A 17374-nucleotide genomic window follows, 5' to 3' on the forward strand; every position below is an offset into this window, starting at 1 on the left:
CAGAACAGAGAGACAAAATGTACCAGTATTCATCTATTCTTCTGTCATTTGTTTTGAAAATAATCTTTATTATCACATTGAAGAAAATGTATTTGTCCTCTATTCTCAAAAGTTTTATGTTTTTCTTTATTTTTAAAGCTTAAAAATATAAATCAATTGGTTTCCTTTAGTAATCTGTTTTGTGGATCTGAATTAGTTTTTATTGGTGGACTGGAGACAAAAATGGCTCTTTAAGTTAAATAACTTTATAGGATCTTATTTTAAATAAATAATTCCTAAATACTGATGAAAAAGTTTTGGTTCCACTGTCAGATTACTGTCTTGTTTTAAGTGAAATAATCCTACTAGTATTTTTAAATAAATATTTAGGAATTATTTACTTAGAAAAGCTCCTACATCTTCCTGAAAAGTTATTTGTAAGTTTCTTTTTGTCGTATTTCAGATGTGTGTGGTAGAAACTAAGCAAAAATCTGCAGTGAAATTACTAGTTCGTAAAACTAACAGGTAAACTTCCAGCTAGAAACCGGATCTTAATTTAAGTTAATAATTCCTTAATATTAACTAAATAGTACTACTGTAGTTCTATTAGCAGATTGTTTAAGTTATAACTTGGGAAAGTGTCTTGAAATAATCTGCCGGTTGAACTAGTATTTTTTCATCAATATTAAGCAAATATTGTATTGAAATCAGCTCCTATATGTTGCTGAAAACTTACTTGTAAGTTAGTTTGTTTTATTTCAGGTGCTCTAAAATATTTGCAGTGTAAACCAGACAAAGATACTTTAGTGTTTTTGCAGTGTGTGCATATGGATCCTCAGCTTATGGAAACATCGGGCCGGTTGGAGGCGTCAGGCTGCAGAGGGAGTGTCGTTAGAAAAACCCGGGTATATATGAGAGGTGAGGACGTCTCTGCAGCAGCTTTCTGTCTCCTTCCGGCTCCATCATGCTGCTCCGCGCTCTGCTGCAGACGTCACTGGTTCTCTGGCTGGCTCAGCAAACTCTGCAAGGAGGTGAGAAACACAAACTTACAACAAACAGTTTGAAATCCAGTGAAACGGAAACATTTTTACTACATTTCAACATGAATTACTACCAGAGCTGGGAAGAAATTAGTTACATTTACTTGAGTAACTAAATGCACTTTTAGGAGTATTTCTACTACTCTGTACTTTTACTTGAGTAAAGTTCCTGGATTACTTAGTTACTCATCACTCAGTGTGAATGGGTAACTTCACTCATTCACACTGAGTGAACAAAAAGCCTCTTTTAATCAGTTTCATGAGTTTTATAACAAAACAAATTAATTTGGAAAAAATAATTTTGTTATTTTATAATTATGTTATTTATATGAATTATTTTCATTTTGGTCTTTAAAATACCAAAATTTCTACTTTACTTTTTATTTTTGTTTGTCTGATGATTTAATTTTTAAGTATTAAATCAGATGTTTTGATTAGTTACACTGCAAAAACTTACAAAGTATTGTTGAATAGTTTCTAATGCAGATATCTCAGTACACTTGAAATGAATCTTAAAGGTTACTTTTAGCACAATATGGGAGCTTGTTGTAAGTCACTGACTTCTTTATATCGATTTAAAAAAAGTACTAGTTCGACTGGCTGATTATTTTTCCTGAAGTAATCTGTCAGTGGAACTAGTGATTATTCATCAATATTAAGGAATTATTGGCTAAAAAAGCTCCTACATCTTGCAGAAAAATAACTTTTAAGTTAGTTTAGTCTTTTTTCCAGCATACAAAGATATTTGCATAAACTGGACAAAGAAAACTTGGTAAAACTTTGTGTTTTTGCAGTGTTTTCAGTACCTGAGTAACTTCTTTACCAAATACTCTTTTACTCCTTTAACTTTCTGGATGTCTACTTTTTGCTTTTATTTGAGTAAAAATATGTTGAAGAAGTGTTACTCTTACTTGAGAACCGTCCTACTCACCTCTGATTAATACGATATTAAATATTCAGCAAGAAATTTGCTGAATTTGCAAAAACAGAAGAAGCGAGAGATGAAAAAGCGGCGTAAATTCAGTTAAAACTTGATTAATGATCTTCAGTGACTTTCTCTCGCCTCCCTGTTAAATATCATGTCTGTGAGACTGAGGAGGAGAAGACAAAGCGGTGAATATGTGGCTCCATGACTGCCGGCCAGTCGCTGTGGTTCATATTCTGTTTTCTGCAAATCAAAGGCAGGAAGAATCTGAGCAGATTGTGAGAAAAACTTAAAAGCTCCACAGAGTCGCTACATTTTATCCTCCGTTTTCTTTTAATCTCATTTTTATAACACCTGCAGGTTTCTGTACACTGTGTGTTAATCTTTCCACAGTAACATGCATATTGGTTGTTTGTTGTGATTGAATAGGAAGTTCGCAAAGTTTTTCTGTTACTATGTATTCATGCATTCTCTATATTCCAGGAGTTAATCCTCAAAATGTTGCCTTTGGGAGAGCGCTGCCAGTTCGAGGTACGATAATTCCTGAAATGTTTTATTCCTTTTTATTAAGAAAAAAGAAACATACATAGAAAATCAAAATGGGCTTGTAATTCAGACAAATGTCTCATTTCTGTTTCAGGTGTTGGTATTGGAGTAAAACCTGGAGGTCAGCCTTTACGTCTTCATCTGTTCACAACTAAATCTCTTACATTTAAAGCATAAAAGCTGCATTTATTACATTTATTCGAGTATGTTCATCTATTTTTCTGTGTAAACAAAAACATAAAAACACAACAAAACTCTAAACATTTGGACAAACATTTACAAATTACATTTTCTGCCCAGTTTTAACCCCTTTCTTCTACCCAAATAAATACTTTCTAATACAAGTTACATTTCTTTATTTTAATTTATTTATTGGAGAATTTGCATTCATTATGGAAAAAAAAGTTATTTCTTTAAAATTTTATGCTACAATATTGACAATATTGCCTCCTACTGGTCAATAATGAGTATTGTAGATTTTTTTAATGCCATTTATTTTGCAAACATAGATGCCAGAAACCTGTTTACAAAAAAAAAAAAAAAAAAAAAAAACGCAAATAAAAAGTCGGTCTTCTTGTCTTTCCAGTTACTGGAGCCCTGGGAGCAGTAGGAAACCAATATGGCACAAAAGCAATGAAGACTGGGAGTATGTCATTTATTTCCAGATTAAAACCACTCCCTGTGAACTAATAACTTTAAAAAGAGCCATTTTTGTATTTAATCTTTGTATTTATATTTTCATCTCAGTTGGACGTTATCCTGCGGCTCATCTTGGTGTTGGTAAGTTAAGATCAAATTCTTATTAATAATTGTAGCGTTAGCAGATAGACGTCAAGGCAAAGACAAAATAATTCATTTTAAAGGTTTCCTGATCAGGTTCGGATTAGTCTATGAGTGAAACAAAACACGTTCATTACATTTGTTTTTGCACAAAATCATCCTTAGATATTGATATTTTAGTTTGGTCGGTTCTGTCTTTTATAAGCTTCTTTTACTTTATGGGGTACTGCCACTTTAAATCCAAATTAGCTGCTGCAGGCAGCCATTTTACATTTTACAGCTGCATTTAGAGGTAAAACCAGCTCAAATTCTGTTTGGGTTGCTAGGTAACCCAAGCCTAGCAACTAGACTGTGGTTGCTAAGTAACGGCGGAGTGCCCCTGGAATGGGACTCAACATTCTGGTAGTTTTTGAAACGGCTCATTTTTCAGACCCCGAAAAACATCAACTTATTACCAAAAGACGACAGGTTGTTTTTTTAAGCATGTAGGCCAAATGGAAGTTCAAAAACATAAAAAAAATGGGAATTTTACATAAAGTTAAACTGATGTCAAAGCAAAATAAAAAGTCGTATTATGATTTTTCTCTATTTGAGTCAAATTATTGAACCAAATGGCAGTGAACTAGCACAAACTTTAGTTTCCACTGGCGTCCAGGAGGATACAGATCTCTCGGACTGGGAGGAAGAGGAGGCCTGAAGCCCGGTGGATATGGATCCCCGGTGGGATACGGTAGGTGATCCTCCATCTTTTTCACAAATTGCCCCTTTTGCCTCCATTTATGCCTCACTCCTGTGATTTCAGGCGCCAGCCTGGGAACAGGAATGGGACTGGGCGCCGGGCTCACCAACGGACTGGGACTGGGCCAGGCAGGAAAACGTGGTAAGATCAGCAGGAACCAAGTTCTACACCAGGAGTGATTCACTTATTTTGGGTCAAATAAAGATCATAGAAACCATTAACTTTCAAATTATGGATAGCTGTCTCTGCATTCAATAAGTTCTTAAAATTAAATATTTAATATCTTTTCAGATTGATCAGTCCCTCCAGGATTTCATGTTTTTTTTTTGTTGTGATTTTTTTGCAGTCACTGATTTTCTGGTGCTAATTTAGAAATATTTGCAAAATTTGACATTTTGTTACTAGTCACATCGATCACAGACTATAACTTGAACATTTGAAAAAACTTGAATTAAAAAACATTCAGCGCCATCATCCTCAAAACTACTTCCTGTCATCTTCTTCATGGTTTCTGCCAGCAGTAACATGCGGTTGTTGATCATGTGATTCGTGTGATGTCAACAAAATGATTCAATTTACAGTTTTGTGAAATAAACTAATTACTTCCTTAAAAACATTTCCTCATCCTAGCATCCACATTTTTTTTTATTGAAAAACAAGGAATTTTTATTTTTAATTGAGGTGTTTCCATTAACAAAATTTATTTTCAAAAAATCAAATTGTGCAGTTATATGGTCAATGGAAATGCAGCTTCTGCTGCATTACTTCAAAATAAAATGCAGGGATCTGTTGGTTCTGTGAAAAACTGGAGCATACAGATAAAAACTGCTTTGATTTGATTGATAAAATTATAATTGATCATATGATTGTTATCTTGAAGGTTCTGTTTTGGCTCACATAGTAACCTGTGGCAGGCTGGATTTGCCTCCCATATCTTAAGTTTAACACATTTGACTTTCACTCACATAAGGGTTAAATTTTGATATTCTTGTTGTTTTGACGGTAAACTGTTTATGAAACCTGTACTTCTGCTTTTATGTCTCTGTTGCATTTTACTAAAACTACAAAAAACATTTAGTCTTTGTGTCTAACGTCACAGAGTTCCATCAGGAAATATTTTATCCATCTTTTAAATCAGATTTCAACTTTTTCTTTCCTGTGACTTTCCAGTCTATGGTGCAGGCCTCGGCCAACTTCCAGGTAAATACTTTGCTTCTTCCATGATTATTCATCAAAACAGCTTGCCTTATTTAAATATTGGTTTGTTTTCAATGCCAGGATATGGAGCTTTCCCTGGGATGGGGTACCAAGGAGTACGGCCAGGTTAGTACTGAATCCTCATCCTCTGCACCTGCTTTGTAATTTATGGCTTTTTTTATACAAACATAATTTCCAATATCGTCTATTTTTACCCAAATTTCCTGAATTTGGAGCATTTTTCCTTGTGGTTACTGGTGCAATGGTTTTCTGCAGCTAAAGTTTTCTGTTACCAATGCATACAGTCAGTATAACTAATGTAGGTGTAAACACAGACATCTGTCACATCTGCTTTCATTTAAAGTTTTACTGAGATATTCTATCAATCAGGGGATACAAGAATCTACAAATGTTCATGTTCATGTCTCAATATTTCTTTGTTTTATCTTTATGCATCACTTGCACATAAATTTATCGTTCTGTTATTTCCTCAAACTGAATTACTGTTTCTCTTTGAAAAGAAAATCACATCTGTTTGCTGACTGCTGATTGCTGCTGTTTGAACATGTTTGAATGTCTTCTGCATGTTTGCATTGGCATCAATCAATGTGTGGATACTGCAGCTTAAAACAGACATGTGGGGTTAGAAAACGTGGTTTTTGATAATTTTGTTTATCTTCTGCTAAACTGTGTTTTAGATGAAATCTGAGAAATGTTGTTTTAATGTTTTGGGTTTCTTTTGTGATCCTCTCTAATTACTTCTGGATTTATTACGGTTAGAAAAGGTCTAACCATAATAACTTACTACGGTTTTGTCATATTGTGTTCAGTTTTTCGGTTTATTCTTGTGTTCATTTCCTTGTACATTTGGATTTAATTCTCTTAAGACGGCCTAGTATTTTGTGCATCCGTAATTCAGATTCCTTTTGTGTGTCTTCCCTCTTGAACAGCTGTTCCTGACCAATATGGCAAAACATTAATGGTAATAATTACAAACCTATATGGCAAAACTTTAGTGACAATAACAACAAGCTTACATGGCAAAACCTTACTGGTAATAACTAAGTATGGCAAGACTTTACCAACAATAATAAACACAGAAGTAATTAAAGAGGAACATAAAAAAACAAAACACTGACAGCTGTGGATCATAACAATGAATTTCCTTTGATTAGCTATAATTATCAGTGGCCTCATTAAAATTGCAAAACATAAGTACATTAAAGTTTAAATACATTAAACTTCACTTTACACTTTCGTCTAATAAAAAGCCCTTTTAGACAAGAATCTTGGTTTTCTCAGAAGTATTGTTGAACTCCATCCATTCATTCATCTCTTCATGTAATTTTTCAACAGTTAAAAGAAATTGTGCCTAAGGAGTTTATTCATCATAACGAACTATGTAAATGGATAAAATGTGTTGTCATCATGCAGTCGGTGTTTGTTGGGCTTTGTGAATGATTGGTCTGTCAGAGTCACATGTCGTCTTTTTCTCGGCTCAGGTTGGGTTATAAAGCTGTACTCTTAAAGTTTTCTTCCTTTCTTTGTTCACAATTTTCTAAAAATCAGAAGAAAACTGGATTTTCCAACTAAACTAACTTCATACCACAAATAATTTGCATCTAAAGCACTGATTGTTGTCTGAAGGAGGAGTTTAGCTTCACCTATTAGCATAAAAAAATCTGTTCTTGTTCAAATACCAGGACGGTCAGTGCGTCTTCCTCTGCAGGAAACGCGCCAACTGTCCAAACAGGAAGTTGTGAGTGCATGATGATATTTCTCTGCCAGGTGTGTCTGCGGCAGATTTGGGTGGACCTGAAGGGGCGAGTCTGGCACAAGCAGCTCAGGATCTTAAAAGAGAAAAGAGCCGAGCTGTAGATGAAATGCTTGGAGAGCGAGAACAATTGCTGAGGAGAAGCAACGTTTTCGGTCCGACTGTTCCCAGAATTCATGCAAGAATCGAAGTCAAACGATTCAATCTGAACGTACGGCCATCAAATCTCAGACCCTCATTTCCTCTTGATAAACAGGATAAAATTCTTGGTGGAAAATATGAACCTGGAGGTCATGAGGCCATGCTAGCAGGCGCTGGGATAAACAGACAACTTCCTGTTGATCAAGACGCCAAAAGTCTGGATTCCTACAATTCTGGTCTTCACAATCCCAGAGAAACGGCAAATCGAGATGCTAAAAACTGTGGAGCTCCTGCTGGTTTGCCAGAAATGTTGGGCTTTAGTCCCTTGGAGGGTAAAGCTGGGAAACGCTTCGGGTGTAAAAATCTTCCTGCTCAAGGTGAAGATGGCAGAAGCGATGTTTTTTCCACCGTGCAACGTCAAGCAGCCATCAATCCTTTAACTGCACCAGAAAGCAGTCAGGACCTCCAGAGGCTTCTGGCTCAAGACAAAATCAGGGCCAGAGACGGATCCCAGCGCTACGATACGATCAGGGCCCAAAGTTTGGGCGTCACCTTAACCAGAGAGGAGCAGGAAGTTGGCGGTTTTACTCAAGAAGATGCCAGACTCCTTTCTGAAGCTGAACATGTAAACAGAAAGTCACAGGCGGCAAGTAAGAGAAAAGCTTCGTCTTTTTCCACCATTTTCATGTTTTCGTAGATCATATTCACCCTCAGATAATAATCCTATCATCTTATCTTTAATATGCATCAGCACTTCTATGTATTTAATATTCTTTTCCCTTCAGCAGCAGAATATGGCGTCCCTCAGGGTCCTGTTCTGTCCTCTTCTTCTTTGTTTATGTCTGCCTTTTTTCTTTGTAATGTTTTGTAAATAACTTTAAAATTATGTTCCTTTGATGATGAAAAATACAGACTTCATCCATGGATGGAGATAAAGTTTCTAAGCCTCAAGGAGAATAAAACTGATGTTTGTTTTTTTTACCTTTGGTAAAGCTTCTTGTCAGCATGGCCCTAAAACTCTGTATTTGGGTGAAAGAACAATAACAACAACAAAAAAACATTTTTTTTCTTACCATTATAAAAGTAAAAGTGGAATTTGCTAAATGCTACAGGGAATTTAATCGAAAACTTGATTTCATCAGATGAGACGAAGGTTGAAATTTTCATCAACAAACACTCCCAAGTGAATCTGTGGCTAAAAGAAACAAAAAACACAGCAAGTTTGCCTTCTGCTAAGTATGGGGTAGGGTCTGTGGTGCTGTGGGCATGTTTGGTCTGTTATTGTTTTATGTATTTCTCACATTTCAGTTTCTGGATTCTCTGGATTTATTCCAGGAAAGTTTCCACCTGGCGCAGAAACTGCAAATAAAACATTTTTCTTCCAAACAAACTTGCAGACAGTTTATGTTTTCTGTCCTTTTTCTCTCTCGGTTTAGAGAAACTCCAGAATGACTCCAGTCCTCCAGGTGAACTAACGGCACAAACTGAGATTTTTCTTTCTTTTCTTGGTTTGTCTGCAGGTTACGTCGGAGGAGCAGGAAACTATCTGGGTGCTGCAGGTTACGGAGCAGGTAACATCTGGCCTTCATCTCAGGAAGTTTCTCTCCTTTTCAGCCGATTTAGTATTTCTCTGGTTTTTCTCACAGGTTTAGGACAGGGCGCCTATCTGGGAGGGGCTGCTGGAAAACTTAGTGGTTAGTCTTTAGATTTATTTAATTCTGATTCAAAAATTTGTTTAAATTTTGGTTGTTAACTTCTACGTTTTTCTCTTTTTCCTGAATCCCACATCCCAGCTGCTGCTGCGCTCGGACAGGGCGCGTATCCACAATCAGGGAAATCAAACGGTGAGCGCGTGGCAATCGTTCTTACATCTTTTAAATTATTATAGGTTTTTTCTGCAGTTAGCATTTTTCTTCAAAGCTGGATATGAACTTTTTATGCTGCATGACCAGATCCAAAAAATTGTGTGAGAATGCAGAACGTAATGTAAATAAAAAAAAAAATATTTTCCAAAGTTCTCTCTATAAGATGCTCTAATTCCTCCAGATATTTTTTAACATCTGGTACTCCACCTCTAGGCTTCATTTTGATATTTCTAAGTCTTCATTTTACCTTCTTTGCTATATTTCTATTATTTAATTAAGCATTTTAAAACCAATGCAGCTGTTAAAATCTCTTATTTAGATATCAATTAGTATAAAATATGATTATTTCTGAGTCAAATGGTTTTTGAAACACCTTTTTTCTTCATTTTTATTTTTAATTTTAATTACAGACTAACAAAAAGCCAGAAGGGGTGTTGATCTCCAAAATATATAACCAGATAAAAGAATGAACAATAGAAACACAAATAAAATAACAAACCAAACAAACAGATATACATTAAAATGGACATATTAAAAAAAAGACAAAACATGACAATTGGTGTCATAACAAAAACGATGAAGTTGTTTAACAAATGTGGATCTTTTAACCTCGGCAGTTATTTTCTAATTTTGATTTATTTTTCTGTTGTCTAATGTTCCCTGATTAACCCAGTGTCACAGATATTCTGGGTAGAGTGGAAAAGAGAAAGGAAGTAGATAAATAAATAAAAGTATGTGCAGTTTGAACCTGATGTCAGGTGAGGCAGCAGAAAATCCGAGGCTGCTCCTGATTTGCCTTGTAAACTCGTTATTTGCCTGCAAACCAAAGAGTTTTGTCTCTTCAGCGTCTTGTGATTTTCTTTGTGGTGAATCTTAAAGCTTCTGAAAGTGAAAACTTATCATCCTTTCATGTGGATTTGAAGCCAGTCTGGTTTACAAACCAAAATAAACTTTCATTATGGGGTTCTGTTAGTGCCAAAAATGTCAGTGTGTCTATGTAAGCCACATATGTAGTGTACTTGGATACTGCAGTGCAAAAAAAACAAACAGATTTTTACAGTAATTTATTATTATTACAGTAATTTTGGTCTAGATTCTAATGCAAATACCTCAGTACACTTAAAATAAGACAACATTTAGGAGCTTGTTTTAAGTCAATAAGTTCTTACTTGGTAAGATTTAGTATTTTTGCAGTGTGTAAATGAAAATTCATGTTCTACACTTTTCTATGTCAAGACTTAAGATGAAGTCTCTTCATTTGAATACAACTGAAAACACATAGTTTGCTTCTTTGTGTGATAAAAAAAAATCTGTTCAGCTCAAAATATCAAACACCACTGTCACAAATCTAGAAGAAACATACCAAGCACACAATTTAAACTGGATTTAAATAAAAACAGAGAAAGAAATTATTTTTCTTTCTAAAAAAATCATTTGAAAACGAAACAAAATTTCAAAATTTGGGTCAAATTTTACAGAACTATTAAATACATCTACAAAATGAAATTTAAACGTATCTAAATTTAGTATTTAGTTTTGTTTCTGTAATTTGTTTCTTTTTTATATGACATATTTTAGAAAATAACCACCTTATATAGACATAAAAGCATATTTTTGTCACTGGTGGGACTCCGTACCCATATTGCATCCTGTACATTATGCTTTTAATCTGCTGTGACAGGATACGGTGATGGCGTGACGGGATACCTTGGTGCCATGGCTGGTAACGGCTTCGGTAAGCGCTGACACAGCAATATAGATGCAGAACAGCTTGCATTAAAATTCTCACTTTCCAAACTGACGTCCACTTAAAACACACCTACATTTTGCTTTGAAAGTTTTTGTTTTGATTGTGAACAGAGATGCTGATGAAAGTTTTGGCATAAAACCTTCTTTCCTCTTCGTCTCCCAACAGGTTATGGAAACGGATACGGTGATGGTTACGGAGCAGGTGAGTAAATCCACATATGGGTGAGAAAAAAAGGGTAAAACTTGGTTTAGTTAACAAATAATTAGCTAATTAGTGCTAATTGGAGCTATGGTTACCCTGCAGACTTAGCTGACGGTGCTGAGAGCAAATCAGGAAAGATTGAAGGTAACAATAACCTGTTGAAAACCTCCAACAGGTGATGATGACACTAACAGCTGGACGCTTAACCTGCAGCTTTAAAAACAATGATAGGCTGTCTGCTTATGGATACATATCCACTGGGTGTAGCTATTGTGAAGCTGGCCAGTTTCTTCTGGTACACTGTAAAAACACACAATCTTACCCAGTTAAGTTTGGTTGTGAAATAAGACAAAACTAACTGAAAAATAACTTTTCAGCAAGAAATAGGAGCTTCTTTTGAATCAATAATTCATAAATATTGGTGAAAAAGTACTAGTTCCATTGGCAGATTATTTCACTGATAGCATATGAATAATGTCTTATGAGTGAAATGACCTGCCAATGGAACTAGTATGTTTTTACCAATATTAAAGGATTATTTACTTAAAACAAGCTTCTCTATATGTTGCTGAAAAGTTATTTTTTAGTTAATTTTGTCTTATTTCAAGATTTTGTGTTTTTTTTTCCACTTTGGTTTCTGGTTTCTTGCTCGCAGGTTTATTAAAAGGTTTGCTTTTAATAATTATTTTTTGACTGACATTCTTTCTTTTCCGGATGTTTCAGCTCTCGGTACAGGAGGCTACGCCGGACCGGTCCAGGGTGGCTATGGTAAGAACCAACCCATTACGAAATTGATGGTACATAATTATTATTATTAACTTTTTTGAGCCAATATAAATTTTATATTTTAGTTCCAAGTGGGGTTGTGCTGAGTAGGTATTTGTAACCACTATCTTCAAAAAGCAGGTTTTTTTGTACTTGAAATGCTTCTCTTCAAATGTTACATTTAGATTTAAAATGTAACATTTGAAGTTCTTAGGTTACACAACATTTTTTGAACTCTAAGCAGTACTTTGTGATATGAATATTGAATGCACCAATATTATGATGAAGTTATATTTGCAATATATTGTGACCTCAGATAAATCAATGCACTCAGCTAGAAGTTTCTGTCCAACCCTGATGTAAATATCGAATATGGCCACCATACATGTAAAATTTTGTTCTACCCTTTGGAATAAGGCATATAATAAATTATTAGCCTGATTACTAACCCAAAAACACATTATGCTGCCTTCCAAGACCAGTAAAACACAATATAAGTTTGAAGAGTCCATGAATCATCAGGGAGTGAAGCTAACATGTAGCTAACTTGAAGAGCTAGCAGCTCTGATAAGATAACCAGTGAGCATAAAAGCTCATTCAAGAGTTGGTTCCAAAAATCTAAAACAAACAAGCAAATCATAAAACCAGCTACGTTTGATATTTGGGATTAAAACAGAAGCTAATCAGACTGAATATGTTCACTAAGGAAAGTGGTTCATTGTTGGTAGGGGAACTGGAAACAACGAGATTCAAGCCGCCAAAGGCTTAAAGGTGACCTCTTATGTTTCATTTAACAGGTTAGGATTGGTCAATGGTCTGTATAAAACATGTTCATTATTTTTTTTTTAAATAAATAATGATATTTTAGTCTGTTGAGTTCTGCTAACTGTGTGTAGTGAAGCTACTCTATCTCATGACCCACATTCACCATGGTTTTATCTGAAAAACGATGACGGCAGATAGTAAAAATGAGATTCACCACAAATTTAAAACATAGCAAGAAAAAAACAAGTCTGCAGAAAGACCTGTTTGTTCTTCAGGGTTGATTTACTCTCCATCCAGGACTTCTACAGGTCCATGATTCTGAAAGGGCAGCTAATATCTCTGCAGACCGCACACATCCTGGACACAAACTCTAGACATTTACCTTCAGGTTAGCTGTTTGCTAACACAGACAGCTTGGACCCATTTTCTGTCTCTCTGATATTTGACATCATGCAAATTTGAACTAAATCTTGTTTATTTCACAGCGACAAGCATTAATACCCATATTTACCACGGTCTTATCTTAAAAACACAACATCAACTAATGGTAAAACTGAAAAATATCACTGTGAAGATAGTGGCTTCTTTTCTGGTTTTGATCAAATTAAATATGCATGTGTCAAATTAAGTTCAATGTTAAACAGAACAGGACCAGACAGCACTGAGCAGTTAGGTTTGTAGAGGATCATCTGGGTTGATCTTCGCACACGAAAATGGCTGCAAATAGACGTACAATTATACAACAGTATACCTTTGAGAAGCATAAGTGGAGCCTCCTGCCCAACCAACAAGAATGCAGCAAGTGGTTTCTGGATAGTAAGTCAACAGCAAAGCACTTGTCTTTTCCAGCAGCCATTGTACAGCTGACCAAACATGCTGGAGTTCCACTGGGGTTGTTGGTAACACTCTGGGCTCGGGCTCGGCACCGATGCTAGGTAATGGCGCAGTGCCCATTGATTGTGACTTATCAAAAAAACAGCTGGCATTTTTAAGCACCTGGCTGTTTTTAGTGGCAGTTGAGATGCAAATGGAAGCACAAAATCGTGCAAAATGTGAATTTTGCAACTTTGGTCCCCTTTAACAGTCTGAGTGGCCAGAGTGACACCATGCATATTTGCACTAATTCAACCTTGTCTTCCTCTTTTGTAAAACACTCCATATATGTTTACAAAATAACTTGTTTCCCCTTTTTAAATATTTAAATTGAAAATGTCTTTACTGAGAGCGTAGACTTGGTAAAGAAGGAAGTATGACAGTAGTTTGTAGATGAATACTTCAGTTATTAAAAGCGCTTCTCCAAATAGCCTGAAAAGTTACTAAATGACTCAGCAGTAAGACGCTAACTGCTCATAAATACTGCAAACAACCCCATTTAAATGAGGCAGAAGTGTTTTTAGTAAACGTTACTTCTGCTACAAACATTAAAAGCAGAAAAAAGTTACTCCTCCGCTCCCCGAGTTTACATTTTTATGTATCAGAACATAGCTAAAAACACCCTTCATCATGAAACATTTCCACTAAACTGTTGTTAATTTGTCTGCAGGAGGACTTGGTGCAGGGCTGGAATCAGTTGGTGGTAAATATGGTGAGAGCTGCAGAAACGACCTCGTCCTCCTGTCACATGATGAGTAGATGCTGCTCTGCAAGCGTGACTCAGAAGTCAAGCATGTCTCACACCGGGATCTGAAGCAACATGTAGGCTGCAGGATAAGAAATGTTATGAGTCACCTGAGTCAGGTGTTGTTTTCCTTTCAGGAGGAGCCGGTCAGGTTCCGTATGGTAACGCTCCGGTGATCCCTGCTGGACTGGAAGGTAGGAGCTTCCTGTGCAACTCGTCACAGCAAAAACACTAAATACTACCAAGGACTTTTGGTCTAGTTTCTAGTGCAAATGCCCTGCTACACTTGAAATAAGACAAAACTAAAGTACAAGTAAGTTTTCACTAAGGTATGGGAGCTGGATTTAAGTCAATAATTCCTTAAAATTGATAAGAAAGTAGAATATATAAGTGATATAACATGACTTTTCCCCCATATTATAAGTTAAAGGGGCAGTATTAAGTAAAATCAACTTTTTTTAGCGTTTTCATCATGTTATGATGTTATTCCTCCATCAAAAACATACCTGGATTGTTGCTTTGATTCTTTCATGCTTGAGAAGTCATTTAATCTTCATCCATTCAGCTGAACAAAACGCCTGGGTGGACGTAGCTCCGCCTTCAGGGCGCTGCTCCTCCTCAAAGCTGCAGCTTCCAAGCTTCCACCTCACAGAGCAGCGCTTCCCCCACTCAGCTCCTTCAGACTAGCCAGCAGCAATTAGCAAACACCCAGTGGGGCTCATTATATCAGATACTTCCCAATAAAAACTTTGCTAAAGGGTTAATGGAGGAGTCATGTGACGACTTCCTGAAGGCGGAGTTTCAGAAAGAGCAGGAGTTCCTTAAAGGGACAGAGGCCCAATTTCGAGGTGTTAAATTACAAAGTTAGATTTCTTTTAAGTTGTATTTTTTTAACAACTGAAGGTAACATAGTTACTTGATTTTGCTATAAAAATCCTGAAATCACATAATACTACCATTTAAAATGTTCCACTTGCAGATTATTTAACTTAAAACTAATACTTTTTCATAAATATTAAGGAATTATTCACTTAAATCAACGTCTTTATCGTGCTGAAAATTACTTGCGGGTTAGTTTTGTCTGATTTAGATATTTACACTAGAAACCAGACAAAAATACTTGGCAAGATTTAGTATTTTTGAAATGCAGATGTAGAAAATGAATAATTATTTGTCTTAAACTTTAATTTTCTTCTTTTTTAACAGAGAGAATGTCACTATCTTAAGTTGAATGTCACACTTTTTGTTTGTGTGAGACAAAACCTCTTTTTTTTCCATGACAACCTCTGTTCTTCACACTCACACCTCTCAGTATTGCCTAATGTCGCTTTATTTCCTCCAGGCGATGGCGGATACCCGTATGCAGCTCAGCAGCTCGGTCTTGCAGCTGAAAGCGCCAAAACCGCCAGCAAATACGGTGAGAGCATGCGAGAAACTGCGCACGACGGAAAAAAGGCCGTCTCTCTGGGGTGTTAGTTAGGTTTTCTGAAACCAGATGTACTACCACTGAGGTTATGACAAACATTTAAAAACACGTCTCTAAAAAGGAAAAAAAATACGATTATTTATTTATATGATGATATCTAGCTGATTTTAATTATTTCCTTTCTGGTTTAGGTGCTGCTGCAGGATTTGGGACGCAACAAACAGGTGAGTTTTAGCAAAACCTTAATTTTGATGCTTAATCTTGATTCACGTTTGAAGTGTGACGTTTGGTTGTGTTTCCTTGTTAAGGTTTCGGCGCAGCGCTCGGAGCCTCTCAGGATGCTCTGGGTAAGTCAGTAAAAACCAGATACTTCCTCTAAGCTGATCAACTTCCACTCATTGTGATTTCAGCAGCTGTGCTCTTGCATGACGCAGAGTGTGAAAATGAGTTTCTCGTTTCTCCTTATGAGTTGGTTTTTAGTGTTTCTGTTGACTCAAACATTCAGAAATCTGTTGATAGCAAAACAATGAGCCTTAAAATAACATTTTATTTGAAAATGAAACTCTTTATGGATGCATTATAGCCTTTCAGCTTACAGAGTTTAACATATTCTCTCTCAGAGTTAGATAGTTACAGTTACTTCAGTAACTTTTTTGGAAAAAAAAATAACTTTTAGGAGTATTTTTACTACTCTGTACTTACTTGATTAACTCTATAAAGAAGTATTGCTACTTTTACTTTAATAAAATTTCTGGATTATCTTCCAACTGTGAGAAACTTCACTGAATGAGAAACAAACGGGTTTTAACCAAACATTAACCAGACACAGATACAAACCTTTGTTAAAGTTTCATAAATTTTGTATTTAAAGAAATTGATTTGGAAAAATATTTATTTTACCTGATTTTGTATTTTTTTTATATGAATTAGCTTCTCTAAAATACCAAAATCTCTTCATAACTTTATATTTTGGTCCATTTGATGATGTAATCTTTAAACAAATTATTTATTTGAGCAGTTACTCAATACTTGAGTTGACTTTTTACCAAATACTTTTTTACTCTTACTTGAATAATTTTTTGGATGGTGACTTTTGTTCTTACTTCAGTAAAAACATGTTGAGGTAGTGCTACTCTCACTTTAGTACAAGTTTTGGTTAGTCTACCCACCTCTGGACACTGTGTGGTTACCTAGCAACCCCAGCAGAGCCCAGCCCCGTTACCTAGCAACCCAAGCAGAGCTCCAACACATTTGGTCATTACACAATTTTGGCCATTACACAGCCAAAATTTCCAGATATGTTTACATTTCCGTCCTTCTTATGTAATTTTTAAATATTACATGATTGATGTTTTGATCAGTTACTAGCTACTTGAGTAGACTTTTTTTTACAAAATATTTTTTTACTTTTACTTGAGTAAACATATGTTGAAGTTGTGCTGCTCTTACGTGAGCACACATTTTGGTTGCTCTACCCAGCTCTGGTCTTTCTCTCATTATTCTGGCATTTAGCGAATAGAAATTATTTTTGTAACTCCAACTGACCTAAAACAAGAGAAATTTGGTCGTATTTAACTCCAGACAGTGAGGGGAAAAAATATTTGTGTGTTTTATTTGGTGTTCTGGATTAAACCGTTTTCAGATTTCAATTTTACTTTGAAGGACTTTAAACTGGGGTGTTTTATTTTCACAGTGGATCAGACTGGTAAATATGATGGACTGAATGCTGGCCTTGGTAACGGTTACAAAGGTTAGTATGATAAAACCTTGCAACTGACTTTCTGGGATCCTACGACTAGCATTAAATATACAGATTATTTGTTTACAAAGTATTGCTAGCATGAACTAACTAGCAAGGGATGT

General features: G+C 35.7%; 1 protein-coding gene across 2 annotated transcripts; it reads left to right on the forward strand.

Annotated features, from left to right (window-relative positions):
- The first annotated feature begins 824 nt into the window (after positions 1–824).
- Positions 825–17266, forward strand: LOC106929607 (uncharacterized). Of its 2 annotated transcripts, XM_015006654.2 has the most exons (23): positions 825–1010; positions 2428–2475; positions 2585–2611; positions 3077–3136; positions 3238–3270; positions 3926–4000; positions 4073–4150; positions 5180–5209; positions 5288–5332; positions 6995–7771; positions 8642–8692; positions 8768–8815; positions 8915–8965; positions 10668–10721; positions 10902–10937; positions 11040–11081; positions 11661–11705; positions 14011–14052; positions 14223–14279; positions 15428–15502; positions 15703–15735; positions 15820–15858; positions 17205–17266. In XM_015006654.2, the coding sequence occupies exons 1-23, from the start codon at positions 944–946 to the stop codon at positions 17264–17266; spliced, it is 1875 nt and encodes a 624-aa protein (XP_014862140.2). In that variant the 5' UTR covers positions 825–943. The 2 variants fall into 2 exon arrangements, with proteins under 2 accessions (XP_014862140.2, XP_087863875.1); XM_088007749.1 differs by lacking the exon at positions 6995–7771 and having other exon boundaries at positions 842–1010.
- Positions 17267–17374: the final 108 nt, after the last annotated feature.

The sequence above is a fragment of the Poecilia mexicana genome, unplaced genomic scaffold (assembly GCF_051168715.1).
Source record: "Poecilia mexicana isolate PSO_F unplaced genomic scaffold, ASM5116871v1 scaffold_8, whole genome shotgun sequence".
NCBI classification, from domain to species: Eukaryota; Metazoa; Chordata; class Actinopteri; order Cyprinodontiformes; family Poeciliidae; genus Poecilia; species Poecilia mexicana.